Source organism: Trachemys scripta, chromosome 1 (genome assembly GCF_013100865.1).
Source record: "Trachemys scripta elegans isolate TJP31775 chromosome 1, CAS_Tse_1.0, whole genome shotgun sequence".
Taxonomy (NCBI): Eukaryota; Metazoa; Chordata; order Testudines; family Emydidae; genus Trachemys; species Trachemys scripta.
Genome location: NC_048298.1, coordinates 322,196,378 through 322,214,649, shown reverse-complemented (window position 1 = coordinate 322,214,649; position 18,272 = coordinate 322,196,378). Strand labels below are relative to the sequence as shown.

General features: G+C 42.3%; 1 protein-coding gene across 1 annotated transcript in view; it reads right to left on the bottom strand.

Annotated features, from left to right (window-relative positions):
* The window catches only part of NOX4 (NADPH oxidase 4), a 139,859-nt gene that overhangs the window by 109,110 nt on the left and 12,477 nt on the right, over positions 1-18,272 (bottom strand). Inside the window, exons 3-8 of the mRNA XM_034758988.1 lie at positions 16,785-16,895; positions 15,477-15,561; positions 13,998-14,095; positions 11,309-11,336; positions 8,195-8,267; positions 4,627-4,707 (exon numbers count right to left, since the gene is read on the bottom strand). Of these exons, the coding sequence (XP_034614879.1) occupies positions 4,627-4,707; positions 8,195-8,267; positions 11,309-11,336; positions 13,998-14,095; positions 15,477-15,561; positions 16,785-16,895 (476 nt within the window). The remainder of the gene's footprint in view (positions 1-4,626; positions 4,708-8,194; positions 8,268-11,308; positions 11,337-13,997; positions 14,096-15,476; positions 15,562-16,784; positions 16,896-18,272) is intronic.

Genomic DNA, 18,272 nt, shown 5'->3' with positions numbered 1-18,272 from the left:
AGCTCGGCTCTTAAACAGAGCCGAAGAGTCAGGGGAGGAGCACAGCCGCCGGAGCCTGGGAGGGGAAGTGCCTGGCCGGGGGCGCAGGGTCCGGAGGCACAGGGGCTGTCCGAAGCCTGAGCGCTACTGGCTTCACGGTTTGCCGGGCAGCCTCCAGACTTTGTGCCCCCGGCTGGGCGCTTCCCCTCCCGGGCTTCAGCTGCACTGGGGAAGCGCCGGCTGGGAGCGCAGGTTCTGGGGGCTGCCCGGCAAACCGTGAAGCCGGTAGCGCTGGGGCAGCCCTTTTCGCGTGGCTGGGAGGGAGGAGGGGGAGTTAGGGCGGGGACTCTGGGGAAGGGGCGGAGTTGGGGCGGGGCCAGGGGTGGGAAAGGGGCAGGGCCAGGGCCCCATGGAGTGTCCTCTTCTTTTATTTTTTGAATATGGTAACCCTAATTTTGATAATAGCGGTTTTGCTTTTATGTAGCGTAGCCTCAGCATTCACTGAAAATGGACAATCAAGCTACAATACATCCACAACCACATTATATAAACGAACGACTAACCCTGTTCTTTGAATAGTATACTTTTTGACACGTTGTGTCCAATACACAAGAGATTATCTACTAAAAGCGACACACAATCATGAATCATTTTCCAAAGGCACTGATTCTTTGATTAACTATAAAAGCTATTACCATAGCTACAGCCCCTGAGAAAGCTATGTGCTCTTTTGATAAAGCCAGTACCACCACCTTAGTCACTTCTCTCCCCTCCTCCAAATAATCTCCGATGAAGAATATATTTGAAACACAGTAAAATAAAATTTACAAACATGTCCCAGATTTCAGATCACCAGCCAGTATTTAATAAAGTATTTGCCATGAAGACACCATTCCAGCAAAGTACTTAAGCATGTTCTTAACTTTAATACATTAATTTAATTAATTACTTAATATTTAGTCCTACTGAAGTTGAGTTAGCTGCAATGACGTATGATTTATGTTTGGGGTTTTTTGAGGATTATCTTGGCATCCTCTCTCTGGTGTCCCAGGGTGAGTTAAGCTCTGGTACTTCTGGACTTGATCGAGGACAAGGTAGGGGTAGAATCTTAAGAATTCTTCACCCTGTAGGAGATGTCTAAGTCCTTTGACAACTACAGCAATATCACCAAGGTCAGATCCTCAGCTGGTGCAAACTGGCGTAGCTCCTTTGACTTCAGTGGCGCTAGCCCCATTGACACCAGCAGAAGAGCTGGCTCCAAATGTTTTAGTAATCCTTATGTTTGTAGAATAACGTCGTGAAAGCATCTGGTTTGTGTTTCCTATTGACTTTTTGCTATTGTTGGCTTAATACTAAAGCCTACCTAAAGTTTGGGGCATCTGTACATTAAGTCACTGAAATTCTTTGCAGGTCTTGTTGCAAAAAGTACCACAACAGAACATGCATTAATTCTTAAGGCTAGTTCTCTTCTCCCCCTGGGGTGAGGATGAAAGAAACAACAAACCATACATGACAGATGTTAGTCGTCTCACTTAATGCACTACTGGGAGGTGCTCAGATACTGTAGTGACCCAGGCAGTATAACAATATACATAGAGTAGAACCAGGAAGAACCCCCAGGAGAGGATCTGGGAGGAAAGGGCATGGGATATCCTAAAAATATCCCCTTGCAGAATTTTCCCCAAATCATTCCAGTGGTGGGAAGAGGTTTGTCCTCTGAAGAATGGACTGCCATTCCCATGCAAATCTCAGACACCCTGGCACCCCTTGCCCATGCCCCTGCTCCTTGACAGCTCAGCTCCTCTGGTGTCATGCTGACAGTCTTTCCTCCAGCTGCCAGTGCCCAAGGGCGGGGAGGCAGGCCATCTTTAAACAGAGGATCCAGAATGAACGTGACTACAAAAAAACCCTAATGCACTTCCTAGCAATGGTCCCCACACACACCACTGCTGCCTGCTCCCTACTCAGCTATGCACACTATAACCCATAATGGAACTTGAGCTGCTTACATGAGGCAGCACCTCATGAGAGTTGGGGACATCTTGAATAAAGACACCAGGGCAAGTCCCTAATCTTACCAAAAGTGCATCAATGGAAGCAGGAGTGAGCCCTGCAAATTAATGGCAAAACTCCCACTGACTTCAGTGAGAGCAGGATTGGTCCTTGCATTTTAAACCTTGCTCATTCAAAAGCTGCCCACACAGGTTTTTCTGCATGGAATTCAGCTTTTTCACCTCAGAGAGAGGTAGGCCTCCATTAACTCCACTGGGATTTTTAGTCAGTAGCCTAGATGTTTCAGTCCTGATGCCTGCTCCACTATAATCTACCCTTTCAGGCTGGCTGCTAAGGATGCAAAAAGACATTAGTTATATGCTCCATCTAGCCTCAGGAATTAAGAGCTGGTACCGGTAACTCTATCCAAAAAACCTTGCCAACGGATAGGTGTGCTGATACCACAGCCTATCATGCTGACTAATATTGTCTCATTGTTTCCTTGTGTTCTCACCTGTCTGTCTCTCTCCATCTGTTGTTTCTTGTCTTATAATTAGATTGTAAATTCTTTGGGGCAGGGATCATCATTTTGTACAGCACCTAGCACAATGGGGTCCTAGTCTATGACAAGGGTTCCTTAATCATAATTTAAAAAATCTGTGAATTAAAAAAAAACATGCTTCTGTCTGAAATGTTTTTAGCTTCTATTGTTACAAGTTACATCTTACATCTACTATAACTGATGGAGGGTAGGAAAAATGTTTTCCTCTAGTTTTTAGTATGTGTATGAGACAGCACTTTGTGTAGAGTCATTGTCACCAATTCCCCTGTATAGCCAGGCAGGCTCAGTCCTGCAAGAACAGGGGTCTGCACAGGGAGCCACCTGCCTTTTATTCAGTGCGAGATGGGGGCCTTAGTTTGTCAGATTCCCCTGTTGGGTCTTTCATATAGCAACAGTGAAGGGGCGGGGGGAACCTTTTAAAAAAACATGGAAAAGTCAGGAATCATGGTCCAATGTAAGAACCTGATACTTGGAACTCTTTTTTTTTTTTTTTTTTTTAATTCTCTAGATTTCAAGTTTACAGTGCTCTATTTAACCACTTGTAAAATCCAACAGCTACTCATTGTTTACCTTCAGACCCTACAAAGAGAGACAAGATGAGTGAGGTAACATATTTTATAGGACCAACTTCTGTTGGTGAAAGAGACAAGCTTTCAACCTACACGGAGCTCTTCAGGTCTGGGAAAGGTACTCAGTTTCTCACACCAATGCAACTCCGATAGGTATTTAGCTGTGACTCTGAGTACCTTTCCCAGACCTTAAGAAGAGCTCTGTGTAGCTCGAAAGCTTGTCTCTTTCTCATCTCACATCAGTCTAAATCAGGAGTAATTCCAGGGAAGTCAATGGACGAGGTCCTTAGCTGGTGTCAATGATGCAGCTGCTTTGATTCAAATGCAGCTGTGATGATTTACACCAGCTAAGGATCTGTTCCAAAGGAATTGCATTGATGTGAGAAACTCCACAGTCTTGCACCTTGTGAGGTTCTGTGGGGATGGGACCAGAACCTGGGTCTGCAGGACAGGTGACACCTCCACGCCACCACCTGACAGCAATGGGAAACCTGTAGGCATCACCACATACTTCCCGTGGAGATAAAACCACAGGAAGTATCACCCCAGAAGGTCGAACTGACAGCTTCCTTCATGGCCCCGATTGGTCCAGGCACATTATTTAAACCCAGGAGGAGTTCTAGGAAGCATCTTTGCAATAAGGTTGACTTCCCTGCCAGCCACTGTGATGGATCTGCCTCTGCTAGCTTTCAGACCCTCGGCTCCAGGTTGGACCCTCGGCTTCCAGCCTTGAACTCTGACTCCGAGCCCAGACCCTGCTTTAGTACTTGGACTCTGACACTAGCTTTGACCCCTGGCTTCAGTATTGGGAGGCCAACTCCAGCTTTCGACCTCTGGTTTTGGTACCTGGACGCTGACTGTGGCTTTGATCCTGGGCTTCAGTGCTTGAACTCTGACTCTGGCTACAGACCTGGCTTTGCCCTTTGAATGCTGGCTCCATCCCTGCCCATTGGCCTCAGTACTAAAACTCCGGCCCCAGTCCCAAACTCCAGCTATCACTCTTAGATTCTGATCCTGGAACCCCTGACTTAGACCCCTGGACTCTGGCTCTGGCCATTAGGACTGACTGCCCAAGCCCCCCACTCGTAACACTTGTGTGGTCATTTATACCCATAGATTGGTTGTTTAAAATGGTTGGGGAGAGAGAAATAACTGTTGTGTTTACAGCAATGGGGATGTGGAGAAAGGAAAGACAAAGGGAAGAGAGTGACTTCACTTCAGCCAGGGTGGTTCTGGAGACAGAGCTAAACAACATTTATTTTAGTTAACACCAGAATTTGGTGGAATGGGCAAGGAGCAGGGTTTGGTTCAGGTTTTGACCCTGCTGTGTTCTAATCTGCTGTACCAAATGATGCTCCAACCAGAACACAAGCTTTACCTGAGCAATTGCCACTGTGAAATACTGATCAGCACAAGGTCACGTCAGGAAGATGCCACTTAGCTCCCTGCCTCAATGCCCTTCTTTGTGAGCTGTACCCTCCTCACTGTGCTTAAGGAACAGGGACAGTTTATTTTGTTACATACCCGGAAACATGCACCAGCAGCAGCACGTAGAAGACAAAGAAAAGGTTGTGTGTGTACCAGAAGATATCGTAGTTCGAAAGCCTGTAAAGAATAAACTGTGGTTTAATGCCATTCTCAGATATTACACTCAGTCATCACTAATTACAAGCACCTCTGTGAATCTAGATGAAAATTATAAACATAGAAAAATCAAAATCCAATTCAGTTATGATCCAAAATCCAATTCAGTTATGTAAAAAATATACACATGCACATTTGCCCACACTGAGTTGTTGGAAAGAGGTCAGGGGACTGGGTAGGCATGGAAGGGAGGGAAGGAGAGCAGGGACTAGGGGCACATGCAAGGAGCTAAGATATGGAGATTAGTCTGTTTTCCCAGGTCTCTACACAGCCTTCTTCCCCACCCCTGCTTCCATAATGGCTCCCTGACCCCAAAATTCAGCCTATAATCACAGTTCTGCCACCAATACTGGCTCCCTCAGGCCACGCCATTTGCCCTGATGCTCTTGTAGACATTTATATTTTAAAATATTGAAAGTAGCTATTAAGCATTTTAAATACAAATGGGTGTAATGGGAAGTGGGTAAAAAGGTGTGTGGAGGGAAATTCTCCCCACATAAAAACTCTGTGAACTGTCACTTAACTTTATTCCTTTCTCCATGAATACAATCATCAGTCAAAAAAACTAGGAACTCGCTAATTAAGGAAATATTCACCCATAAGCTACTTATCTTCACAAATACACAACACAGCACATTCCAACCCCACACAGCAGCACAACATAGTCTCTTCCAATACAAACCCTTATCCTCACCCACAATACAAATCAAAAATAAAATCAAATATAACCTTAACTCTGACTATATAATTTCAGAAACTATTATTAAGACATTGCAAACATATACTATGTCCCTCTCTTGAAATGTCTTCGTCTCCTTTTACCTAGAGAGCTTATATCTGTTACACTGCCTAAAAATAAATGTTATTTCTTTTTACTAAATCAGAACTTTTTTGCTATTTAAAATATATCAGACTGCTTCTTATCTACTATCCGTGATTCAAAATAGACATTTATCAAAATCTAATTTCCTAGAAATCAGTGTTCTTGAAAACCTGAGTTCAAATTGTGTGTTTAATTCCTATTTTGGGAAACTGGCCTTGGTATGTGGGTGGGTGTAGATTTGCATTGGAAGGAAATGTGTATGTGATGGTTTATAAGATAATAATGTGAATTACTATTGTTATATGTTATTGAGAAGATAGCTTGTGTGTGGGCAGTTGGAGCTTATTTAGGAAGCCCTGAATAAATGGCATCCTATATTTTAGTGATTGAGTTCATGGGAAAGGTCCTGGAATAACTTTAACTTGTAATTGGATCACATTTTAGCATTTTTCTGTATGTTTTATTACATTTTATAATCATTCCAACTCCCTCCTAGCAAATGGTTCTTGAATGAAAAATGGAGAGTTGCTACACAAGCTGGTGCTGAGCTACTGCATGGAAGACTTTTTTTAAAAAATTAAGACGATTTTTCAAGAAGTGTCTTCAACTGGTTTTGTTCTAAAATTCCTATGTCAGAAACTGCTTTTCCATTTCACCTCAAATCTGTATCAAGCCTTTACTTATTGCAAATATAGAGACAGCATGAAAGAAAGTGGAAAGAGTTTTCAGGAGAAGACAAAGAGGACATGAAGGAGCAGGTTGGATTACAGGAGGAGAAACGGGCTTAGACACAATAGGCGTCTGCAGAGCTGTGGAATGCGTGAAGAAAAGAAGCTTGATCTTCATACAGAAGAGGAGATGCCACTGTAATGAATCTAGAAGAAGAGGCATTGTCGAAGCACTAAGAGAGGAAAATGAGGTTTTGATGGGAGTGGAGTTTTAGGGAGGGGAGACGGAAGGGCAGGAGGTTGCTATAGTGAAAACAGGATATAACTAGTACACAGTCTTGGAAACAGGGAAACCTTTGTTGCCTGGATCAGGAACAGTTTTAAATTTTTATCGCAGCAATTTCATTATTTCCAAGAAGGTTTGCATTGCATCTCTCCCTCTTTTTTTATTTAAACAAATGCTACTGTTATTTTCTAATTTATATTGGTCTTGGAGAAAACAGACTTTTGCTTTTGGAAAAGCCCTGCAGAGCTGTATCAGTCTGAAGTGATCATTTAGTGTTTCCACCTTTTATGAAATGGGTTTGGCTTTGGAGGCAAAGCCTTTAGTGTAGCTTACATCCTGCCCAATTATCCTGAGATCTTATCTTGAGTCTAGCAGCACTGCAGTCTAATCCTGCTCAAATTCAGTGCTTCTGTAGCTCCATCTGTGGCTGCCAGTTCCTCAGGTCCTGATTCAGGAAAGCATCCTTGTTCAGGAAAGATTCTTAAGTACATACTGAATTGCTTCCTCAATCAGGGCCTAACAATAATAATAATAGCTAGCTAAGACATGCTGGTTCAGCAATGTAATTTACATATGCCTAACTGACATAATTCGGACTAATCTCTCATGCTTTGAGTTAGGCACATCTGTACGTACCTTGTTGAATCGAGATCTAAAACCCCAATTCTGCAAACACTTGATTCTTGATCCTGCAAAAACATTAATCTACTCAAGTGAGTACTGGATACGGACTGCTACGTGAGCAAAAGTTATGCATGTGCTTAAGTGTTTGCAGGATCAGGGCCTAAGGCTATGAAGGCTATCAAACTCAATCCTGCAGGGTGTTAAGCAATCTGACACTTAGTTGTTGGAGCAGGCACCATACAGCATTAAGGACTCTGCGCTAAAAAGGGGATACAGTTCCCTGCTCATTTTCTCTCTAGACTATCATCTCCATTAATAATGTTACCTGAGGCTGTGACCAAGAATTATTGTGTTCAGTTATGAAATATGGTACCCAGAATTCTTAATATCCCCTTAAAAAGACACTAAGTCAATTAAATGGCACATTTCTATCTGAAATATTTTATCGATGTATTGTTAGAAGAAACACCCAAGAAAGGATGAAGAAAAACTACATTAACCTCTGATTTTTCCAGCAGTTTATTTACTTTGCGCATTTGACAGCACTTTGTGTACAATTAGTTTCACTGGTACCACTGTACAGTCAGTTTCCTGTTTTGCTTGTGTGGATCTTTCACACAGTGACAGTAGGGTGATCAGACAACAAGTGTGAAAAATCGGGATGGGGGTGAGGTATAACAGGCGCCTATATAAGACAAAGCCCCAAATATCAGGACTGTCCCTATAAAATTGGAACATCTGGTCACCCTAGTGACAGGGGAGAGTAAAATTGTCTAGATTTCAATAGACCATGTCCCTTAAATACATCTACGCTCTGAAAACATCATCAGTTTTCATATTTATTGTACAAATATTGATTCCAAAACGTAATGTGCTAGTTCACCTACAAGTTAGTGCAACAAATAGAACAAGATATTTGATATTTTCCTTCCATTTATATAATGTCTGTTACATATCATTGTAGTTGCTCTGTATGCCTTCTAATCTGCGGCAGAATACGATTTCTCAGACTGTGATGTTCAATTTAATAATCAGATTAAGTCTTACCTGATAGCATATGTAGAAGCTGTGCACATTAGGAATAAAACTAACACCATTAGGACCCCAGTCAGTCCTGGAACTGCAACATAAACACACACAGATTTAAAATTGTATTAGGAAAAGGTATACTCATCTTTTATGACCATTTAAAGTGCCGGTCTGTATTAGGAGCACAAATCATGTATTGATCAAAATGATTTATTTGATATGTGTAATTTATTTATTTCTAAGAATCAATTTTCCAAATAAACATAGTTTCAGAGAATTTTGTGCAAAACAGATTTTCACTGTTATTCTCCATCTGGAGAGGGGAAAATATGTTTTCTTCCTTGCATTAGTCCATGTATACACAGATACCTCTAAAATTCACAATTTACTGTTCGCTTCTCCTCTTGTACCCCCTTTGCACCATGAACCAGCTGGATCTCAGCAGGTACCTTTCTAACAGCACAAGCTTTCAGTTTGCTGTAAAGGCTGGTTTTATAATAGCTTCTGAAATCTCTTTCAAAGCTAGTTACTTGCAGAACATTTCCATTTTAATTTTGAGTGTTATATATATTTTTTTAAATGTACAGCTCTCCAGAACAGCACAATTAAAAAATTGGTCACAGAAAGAGAATTTCAAGCAAACCAACTGCAATGCCAGCTGTTGCTACAATCATTTGCAGACCCATTTTACCCTGAAATGGGAAAAGTGCTGCAATTAGTCTTCATAACATAGTATAATGATTGAAGTTGTTGACTGTAGAACAAAACCTGCAAAGATGAGCTGCAGTCAGCATTCCAGAGTGATAGGACAAAGACTTTAAATTACCTACATTAATTCTGGCATCTGATTTTCAAAGTTTGTACAGCACCTAGAAGCATGGGGACTAGACAATGGCTGGAGCTCCTAGGCACTATGGCAATAATAATAACTAATGGTTGGTCAGGGATAGCTCATTTTATTTAAAATTAAGATGAATGGGAACTATCCGTTTGTGCAATAGCTACCTACGCACCCCTGTACTCTTATTGCTGCTACTCCTGTCCTTCCTTCCTTCCTTCCATCCTCTTGTCGTTTCACTTGTTGCTTCCTGTCTCAAATTAGATTGTAAATTCTTCAAGGTGAGGACAGTGTCTACCAATGTGTTTGTACAACACCTAACAACAACAGGGCCCCAATCCTGATTGGGACCTCTAGGACCTACCACAATTCAAACAACCACAATAACGGAAATGGTTTGAAATGGTTGCTGCATTCTCACCTGAATGCTTCTGCTATTTTTTTTACAAGTTAAACTCTTAAAAATTTAAAATTAAATTAAACCCCCATACCTTAAGCCTCAAACCATCTGTGCCAAGTATTGATTCCTATACTGTAGGATATGCAAGAGACACGGGACCCCATCCTGCAGTCCTTTCAAATGAAACTTTTTTTTGGCTTGTTTCTATGCTGTCTTGCACCAACCCCTACCAAATCAGAATAGCAGCATTCTGTCTTCATTCTGAACAGGGGTGAACAAGGTGAAACACAGTAGAACATCACACCCCGTAGGCGTCAATGGGAGTTGTGTCTGAGTGAGGAGTGCCTGCATCAGGCCCAGGGAATCCATTCCATAATGGGACTACATTGTTCTGTCATGTGCATGCAGCTAAAACCTCTTTGCTCATTTATTTTTATGATTCTAGTTGCTTGCTTCCATGTTGCAGTTTAATCATTCTAAAGCTGAACTGATCCTGACATAAACCAGCTGAGACAACCAGTCAGTGTTTTGGTTACATTTCTTTTTCTAACATTGGATAATACAGAAATTTGGTTTTAATATTATGTAGAATCTCTGTATGAAACTATGTTCCACTGACTCATCTGCAGAACAACAGCACTGAAGACTTTGCTCATACCACTCCAAGAGTTTCTATAACTCCTCCTTCCCGACTACTGGGTAAGCAAACCTAGGTTCATCTCGTCATGTGCTTGATGTAACAAATGGCAGATTTGTATAACACCAACACAGAAACTAAATATTTTGTCTGGAGCGTGATGATGAAAAATGGCAAACAGTCATGGGAGTTATTTTTTTGATTTGCAGATAACAGAGCAATACAAGCCATTATATTTAATGCGTGTTTTCTAAATATTCTAATCGAGGTTACTGAATCAGTATCACACATCCTCAATTAGATCCCTGTTTTCTTTTTTAAATAGTTACATTCTCCCTGCAGCCATCTCGAGTTGGGGGGAGGGGTTATTATCCACTGACACTCTGTGAGGCAGCAGCTTTCCCTTCGTTTAGGGTTAATCTCACCTCTGAGGGACTGAACACCCTCAACTCTCACTGAAGTCAGGCAGGGAAGTTGAGGCTCCTCAGTACCTTGCAAGTGCTAAACCTTACAGGACTGGGCTGTCCATAAAGGACAGGGAAGCCGATGAAGTGGGTCAGTTGTCCTGTAACAACCAAAAGCCCCTAAAGTCGGGCTCAGGCTACAACCTAGCCCTTCAATTTGCCTCCTTCAGAGACTCACTCCTCTTCTAAATATTAGGAGAGATCTATTGAGCAGCCTGCATTAACTTGGAGCAACAAACTGGACTAGCCATCCCCCATTACTCCCTGTCCCCATCAATGCTGCTCCGTGACAGGAGACTCTACAGCAGTGGTTTTCAACCTTTTTTCATTTGCAGACCCCTAAAATTTTCAAATGGAGCTGCGGACCCCTTTGGAAATCTTAGACATAGTGTGTGGACCCCCAGGTGACCAGGGACCACAGATTGAAAACCACTGCTCTAGGGGGTCCAACCTTTGATTTATTTTCTCTCTTTTCCAAAAACTAAAAGCCTCATTCTTCTCTCGCTGAAGTCAATGGAAGTTTTGGTTTTGACTGGAACAGGAGCAGGATAGGTCCCTACGATCATTTGTATGTTGCTATGTGGATACAGTGAAATACCTTTAAGGACACTTAGGAAATACCTTTAAGGACACTGTGATCCCAGCTCTGCCCCTAGCGACATGGAGGTAAATCCCACTATGGGTGGAAATGAGACCATTGTCTTGCTGACAATATATTTCTGGTTTGATTGCAATATGAAATCTAAACTAATTAATCAGCTTATCAACTCTGCACAGAACATCACCAACTTACCGGTAGTGAAAAGGAGTCTCCTGGGGTCCTGAAAAATAGACACAAAAAACAAACAAAAATCAGTTGCTATTTATCATTTTATATTTCTTAATATAAGAAACTGCTCATAAATTCCACATGCCTCACTTCGACAGTCGATCCCTAAACCTGACTGTAGAAGTGGACTGTGTAACTGGTAATAGAGAACAATGACAACTACTACACTCCATCAGTGTAAACTGAACCTTTTGCCAACCCTGCAAAAAACAACCGCACACTGAATAAGAAAGCAGAGTAGTGAGACAATCAGACACTTCTCTGTTTTCATAGATAATCATTTTACAAAACAACTTTCCCTAGCTACCGAATAGTTGTAGGAGAGGGATGAGATTTTGAAGCTGAATATAAAAACATGGGGCAAGTATGTTGCTCCCATTGAAGTCAACTGGAGTTTTGTCACGGACTTCCCTGGAAGTAGGACTGAGCTTAACATGGCTGCCTCAAGGAGTTCACACTATCAGGCCAAATTCTTCTCTTCACTTCCTTGTGGAAGGTTGTGGGGGAAAGAGCAGCAGTGCTGAGTGGAGGGGAAAGGGCAGAGTGCCAACTCTACAGCATGCTTCCACAATCCCCTTGATCCTGTGGAAGCCGCTCTATGGCCTTGTCTTCACCAGAGGGGGGGGGAAGTAGGTTCTTAACTCGAGTTAATTACCTCGAGATAAAATCCTAGTGAAGGCAAGGCATTTAGTTAGTTTTTGTATGAACTAGCTGGCTGAGTTAAAGACGAGACTCCTCCATAGGCCATAACTCAACCTGCTAACTCATATGAAAATTTCTAACTACCTTGCCTCCACTGGGATTTTGCCTCAAGTTCATTAATTCAAGTTAAGAACACACCTTTTTTTTTTTTTTTTTTTTTTGTAGTGAAGACCAAGTCCATGAGGATCATGGGTGAGAGGGATAGGCTGCGGGAAGAAGCAATTATGGAGCAAAGGAGACCGTCATCTTCCATGGAATCATTCCTCCACTCAACTTCAGAAGGATTCTGTGAGCATAAGGCTAGATCTACACTACGGGGGGTGTCTGGGAGGGTCGACCTAAGATACGCAACTTCAGCTACGTGAATAGCATAGCTGAAGTTGCGTATTTTAGGTCGACTTACCTGGCTGTGAGGACGGCGGCGAGTTGACCGCTGCTGCGCCGCCGTCGACTCCGCTTCCGCCTCTTGCTGTGGTGGATTTCCGGAGTCGACGGCAGAGCCATCGGGAATCGATTTTATCGCGTCTTCACTAGACGCGATAAGTCGATCCCCAGTAGATCGATTGCTACCCGCCAATCCGGCTGGTAGTGAAGACGTGCCCTAAGTTAATGCTGGCCTTGTAAGCATTAAATGATTCCTATTCCCCCCCTATTTCGGGCAAAGCCTACCACCCAAAGAAAAGTTAGGGGTCAATGCACAGTGGGGAAGCCTGTGGGAGCATTACTCCTGTAGGCAGTGCAAAGGCAGGAGAAGACTAAGACCAGAGTGTTTCCCCCAAATGACTTTTGGCCCTACATTCTGATATGACTTCTATCAGAGATAGAAAAGTCAGCTGAGTATGGCATTTTGCAAGCAGAATGCAGCTTCCAGCCTAATTCAGGCAGACAACTAAAGCCACAATAAAAGTATCTGATACTGTTCCCATTCAAGCCAACAGCAGTTTTGCCATTGACTTGAATGAGAGCAAGATTGGCCCAAATCTTGTCATCCTTCAATCCATATGTCACATTACACTGTCTGCGCAATGCTTCAAATGCAACATCTATTCTCCTGCCTCTCCCATTTTATAAGGTTTAATGACAGGGCCAATGATAGCAGCATAAATGATTCAACAAGGATGGCCCAGCCGCAGTGAGGGCAGTAAACTAAGGCATAGAACAGTGAAGTGACTTGCCAAAGGGCACACAGCACGGCACTGGTGGAGACTGCTGCTGAAGATGTGGGTCTCCCGAGAATCACACTGGCTCACATGTTTGGGGACTCTCAATCCTTTGGGTTAGAAGTCGGTAGGAGGATTAACAGGATAATGGATACCACCTTAAAAATTAAACCATCATCCTGGAAACTCTCCACCTCCATGAAAAGCTTGGTCCTCTAGAGCAGTGCTTGCAGCCACACAATTCATGTTACATAAACGGAAAAGCAGCCTGACTCCAGGGACAGAAGCTTGGCTCAGCAATGTGGCTGTCCTGGCAGCTAAAGAGCAGGTAACATTTTGGAGAAGAAGGACCCCAAGACAAATTGGCAAAGATATGGTCTAACTTTTTAGAAATCTTTAATTCCTAGCAGATAGAAACCAAGCTGTTGCTCTCCTTTTCCTTCCCTTCCCCATTTCCTTTCTTTCCTTTCCCTCCCTTCCCATTCCTTTACTTTTTTGTTCTTTTTGTCTTTTTCTCCCCTTATTTTTGGGGGAGGGGGGATTAATAAAATATAAATAAATAAGTGAAGTAACTTGCTCAAGGTCGCACAGAAAGTCAGTGGCATAGCCAGGTTTCCTGACTCCAATCCTAGTGTTCTAGCCATCGAAAGGAAGGGGGAAAAAATCAACAGGATACTGCATTTTCACATTATACAAGACAAGCACCACTGTACAGATCACTCATGGAAACTATAAGGCACCATACAAGTTACATCTATTTCAAGGAAAATATAAAAGAACAGATCGCCCACCTCACCGCGGTAGTTTGCTGCATTTAGTGCCAAAAATTCTTCAGTATAGTTCACAGAGAAGTTAAGAACATTCACCAGGTGTGCGGCAACATGTAAGACTATAAAACAGAACAAATCTCAGTTCACTAAACTGCATTTTGAAGATTATGTGAAGCCCTTAATCCTGATCGCTCATATGTGTAGGTGGATCCCTGTTCTTACATATATGAGTTTGTTAGTCTATGCTACTACTAGCCTTTATATATAAACTACCTGTTTATCAAGTATCAGAGGAGTAGTATCATTAGTCTGTATCCACAAAAACAATGAGGAGTCCAGTGACACCTTACAGACTAACAGATTTATTTTGGCATAAGCTTTTGTGGGTAAAAAACCAATTCTTCAGATGCATGGAGTGAAAATTACAGGTACAAGCATAAATATACTGGCACATGAAGAGAGGGGAGTTACCTTACAAGTGATGACAAGGCCAATTCAATCACGGTGGATGTGATCAACTCCCAATAATTGATGAGGAGGTGTCAATACCAAGGGAGGGGAAAATGCTTTTGTAGTGACCTAGCCACTCCGAGTCCCTATTCAAGGCCAAATTAATGATGTTAAGTTTTCAAATGAATTGTAGTTCTGCAGTTTCTCTTTTAAGTCTGTTTTTGAAGGGGTTTTTTTGTTGCAGGATGGCTATTTTTAAATCTGTTATTCAATGTCCAGGGAGATTGAAGTGTTCTCCTACTGGCAAATAAATTTGTTAGTCTTTAAGGTGCCACTGGACTTCTTCTTGTTTTTTTACCTGTTTATCATTTTCCTTTGCATATTTGGAACATTAAATTTACTGACCTGCAGATTTTATATAAGAACCTTCTTTATGGAACTGATCCAGCTCTCACTGAAGTCGACTGGAAAACTCCCATTCACTTTAGGGGAAACAAGATCAGTCCTAAGACCCCATATGCTATTTTTGTACTAAGTGAGTTGGACAGATAGGCTGATATGAAAATACTACTCATTTTGAACCTTTTGAAGTACTGTAGTTTATTTTCCCATTACAATTCTCTGATTGGGAGACTGAATCCAAGGACTGTGTCAAAGCTATGTTAACACTTCACTGAAAGTGGCAATATTTTGTGATATTTACCTATATTGGCCACATGTTTGCAATGGGTCTTTTCATCTCTAACATCCATGCCTCCTCATTTAAATGGACTACATGTGGTCTGAAATCAGTTAGGATGGGAGCTTTTAATTTGATTTCATATATGAAATAAGAACTGACACTTCAGAACCTGTAACTTTTAAGGAAAGTCTTTCCATGCAGATTTAGATCCCAGGTTTCAAAAATTCTGAGAAAACATTCACACGTCTAAACAAAGAAACACAGAGAAAAACTACCCCAAAACGTACTGCACAAGAAAAGCCACAAGTGACTTGTATTGTTTAATATGCTTCCCACATGAGCTAGTGCCCAGCACAATAAAATCTTACCCGAAAAGACACATATAGTAACACCACATGTTACATGGAAAGTTTTACTTTTATCCAACAGCCTTCTTGTTTTCCTGCTGGCAACCTAGTAAGAAAAGAATTCAAGCAATCTCTTTTCTAAAATGAAGCAATGGAAAATAAAGTTAAAAGTAATTGATGTTCTAGAGGTGATTTCTTTGTCAAATTAACTTTTACACGAGGCTTAACACTATTTGATCACAACACCTACATTTAGTAGGCACAGGATTAGAGACAATAGGGTAACTCCATGGGCTTCCTGCAGAAGTTACTGGAAGATGTTGTTTGATGTATGTTATTCAGGAGATCAGACTAGATCAGCATAATGGCCCCTTCTGGCCTTACGATCTATGAGTCTATACACTAAAAGTGAATGAAGGTTTTTAATGTAAATGACCAATAGCACAGGACAAGGTATTTGTTTACACTGTGCATCTGTTCACCTCATATCATTGTCAGGCACAAGGCAGAGGACACAGGATAAGGACTACAGTTATCTTCAATTTACAACCATCCAAAAAGTGCCTCAGGCAGCCAGTACGTCTGTATTACTTGAACAGTGTTACTTAGATTTTTGTCACAAGTAACATTTTACTTTTTTTTTTTTTTTTACATTTTACTGATTTGAGTCACAAGCCATGGAAATTACTGGTTACTGGATATTTAGAGAGACCAAAGCTTCTTTAGTTTGTCAGATTTCTCTTTTCAGGATGCCCAATAGGTTATTTATTTGGAATTCAATCATGTCCAATAGCTCACACTGGAGGCAGCGTAGAGCTGCAGAATAAGGGAGGTATGTCCACTTTTCTACTCTTGGTGCTCTGTATTTCCTCGCTGCATGGCTTGGGGTGGGGCCACAGCCCGCAGCCCACTTTTCTCTGAGTTTAGGTAGAAGCAAATAGTCTTGATACTCAAAGCACACACCAGCTACTGAGCAAGAGAGGAAAATGGGGGTAAGGCTTCATTTGCGCTCAGTCTTCTTGTGCACACAGGCACATGATGACCTTACTTACCAAAGCAAGAAATGTTCATAGCACTGGGTCCAACCCAGCTACTAGCCAAGTCAATATGAATACTTTCCTTGGCTTCAAAGGGATCCGGAGCTGGGGCCACATACAATGCATCTACCATGCACATCTAGGGGATACCTGTCTGCAGAGTAGCACTATAAACAGTTAAGCAAATGAATAATAACTAAATATGTGTGCACTATAACCTTTCTACTGTTTCTCAGGAATCTGTCTATGTGCACGGTCCTTGTTAACTGACTGTATTCTAAATGTTGTTTACCTTCTGAGATCCTCGGAGGAAGGCCAGGAGAATACGGCACATCGGTAAAAGGACCAGGCTGCAGTTCAGGTTGAGGACAGATGCTGAAGCTCTGCTAATACACAATCCTAGCTGAACAAATACAGCAAGAGTCAGATTATAGGGCGATAGTATGGTCCAGTGAGTAGGGTGCTTGGCTAGGACTTGGGAGACCCAGATCAATTCCCTGCTCTGCCACAGGTTTCCTACGTGACCTTGGGCTCTCTGTGCCTCAGTTACTCCCATAAATAAATAGTACTTCCCTAACTGATAGGGGCGTTGTGGGGATAAATGCACTAATGACTGTGAGGGGCTCAGGTACTATGGATATGGGGGGGCTATGACAGAGTGTAACAAAAGATCTATTGCACCCTTAATGTCAGAAATTCAGGTGGCTTTACAAAATGAAATAAATTTGTCCCAAAGGACCAGTTTTGAAGACCCGGTAGAGTAGAGTGACCAGATAGCAAGTGTGAAAAATCGGGACGGGGGGTAGGGGATAAGAGGTGCCTATATAAGACAGAGCCCCAAATATCAGAACTGTCCCTATAAAATCGGGACATCTGGTCACCCTACTGTAGTGTAATTAAAAGAATTCTTTGTTCTTCCCTAGAGCAGTGGTCTCCAAACTTTTTTGATCGCGCACTCCTATCAGTAAAAAATTTTTGAGCACGCACCCCCAATATATGTATATTTATTTATGTATAAATTATATACATGTACTACTATACTAGTATATTATGTACATTATAAAACATACAAAAAACCTAAAAATTAAAAAAGGATGAGATAAAGATGAAATAAACAATACTTCTTAAATAATTTTTATTGTATTTTATTTATTAATGGTACAAAAAACCTTTTTGCTCTCACACAAAAAAGTATTATTAATAATAATATTTTTTATTGAGAGCAATGTGATTGAATATGCTTCATTATTTCTGAAAATCCTGGTTTAACACTATGATACAGCGATTCTAAGGTCCGGAATAGGGTATGGGTGCGGGAGGGGACTCAGGGTGCGGTGCAGGGTCTGGGAAGGAGTTAGGGTGCAAGAGAGCCCTCAGAGTGGGGATCTGGGGTCTGGGAGGGAGTTAGGGTGCAGGAGGGTGCTCAGGGTGGGGGTGCGGGAGGAGGCTCAGGGCTGGGGCAGGCAGGAGGTGCAGAGCACTTACCTGGGGCAGCTCTTGTTTGGTGCAGAGGGTGCGCAGCGCGGCACCACCCCCATGGCCACAATTCTGGAGCTGCCCCCCCCCCCAGATAGGGCCACCCAGAACGCAGGGGCTTTAGAGGCTGCAGGGCCCTGGGCTAAGGGGGCCCCAGGGACTTGGCCTGCAGCTCTAAAGCCCCTTTCAGAATGCATACCTGCGAGCACGGGCCGGAGGACTGAGGAGGAGCAGGGGCAGCCGCACAGCCAGTGGCCAGAGAGAAGTGGTGCTTTCCCCTTCAAAGCGCTGCTTCTCTCCAGCC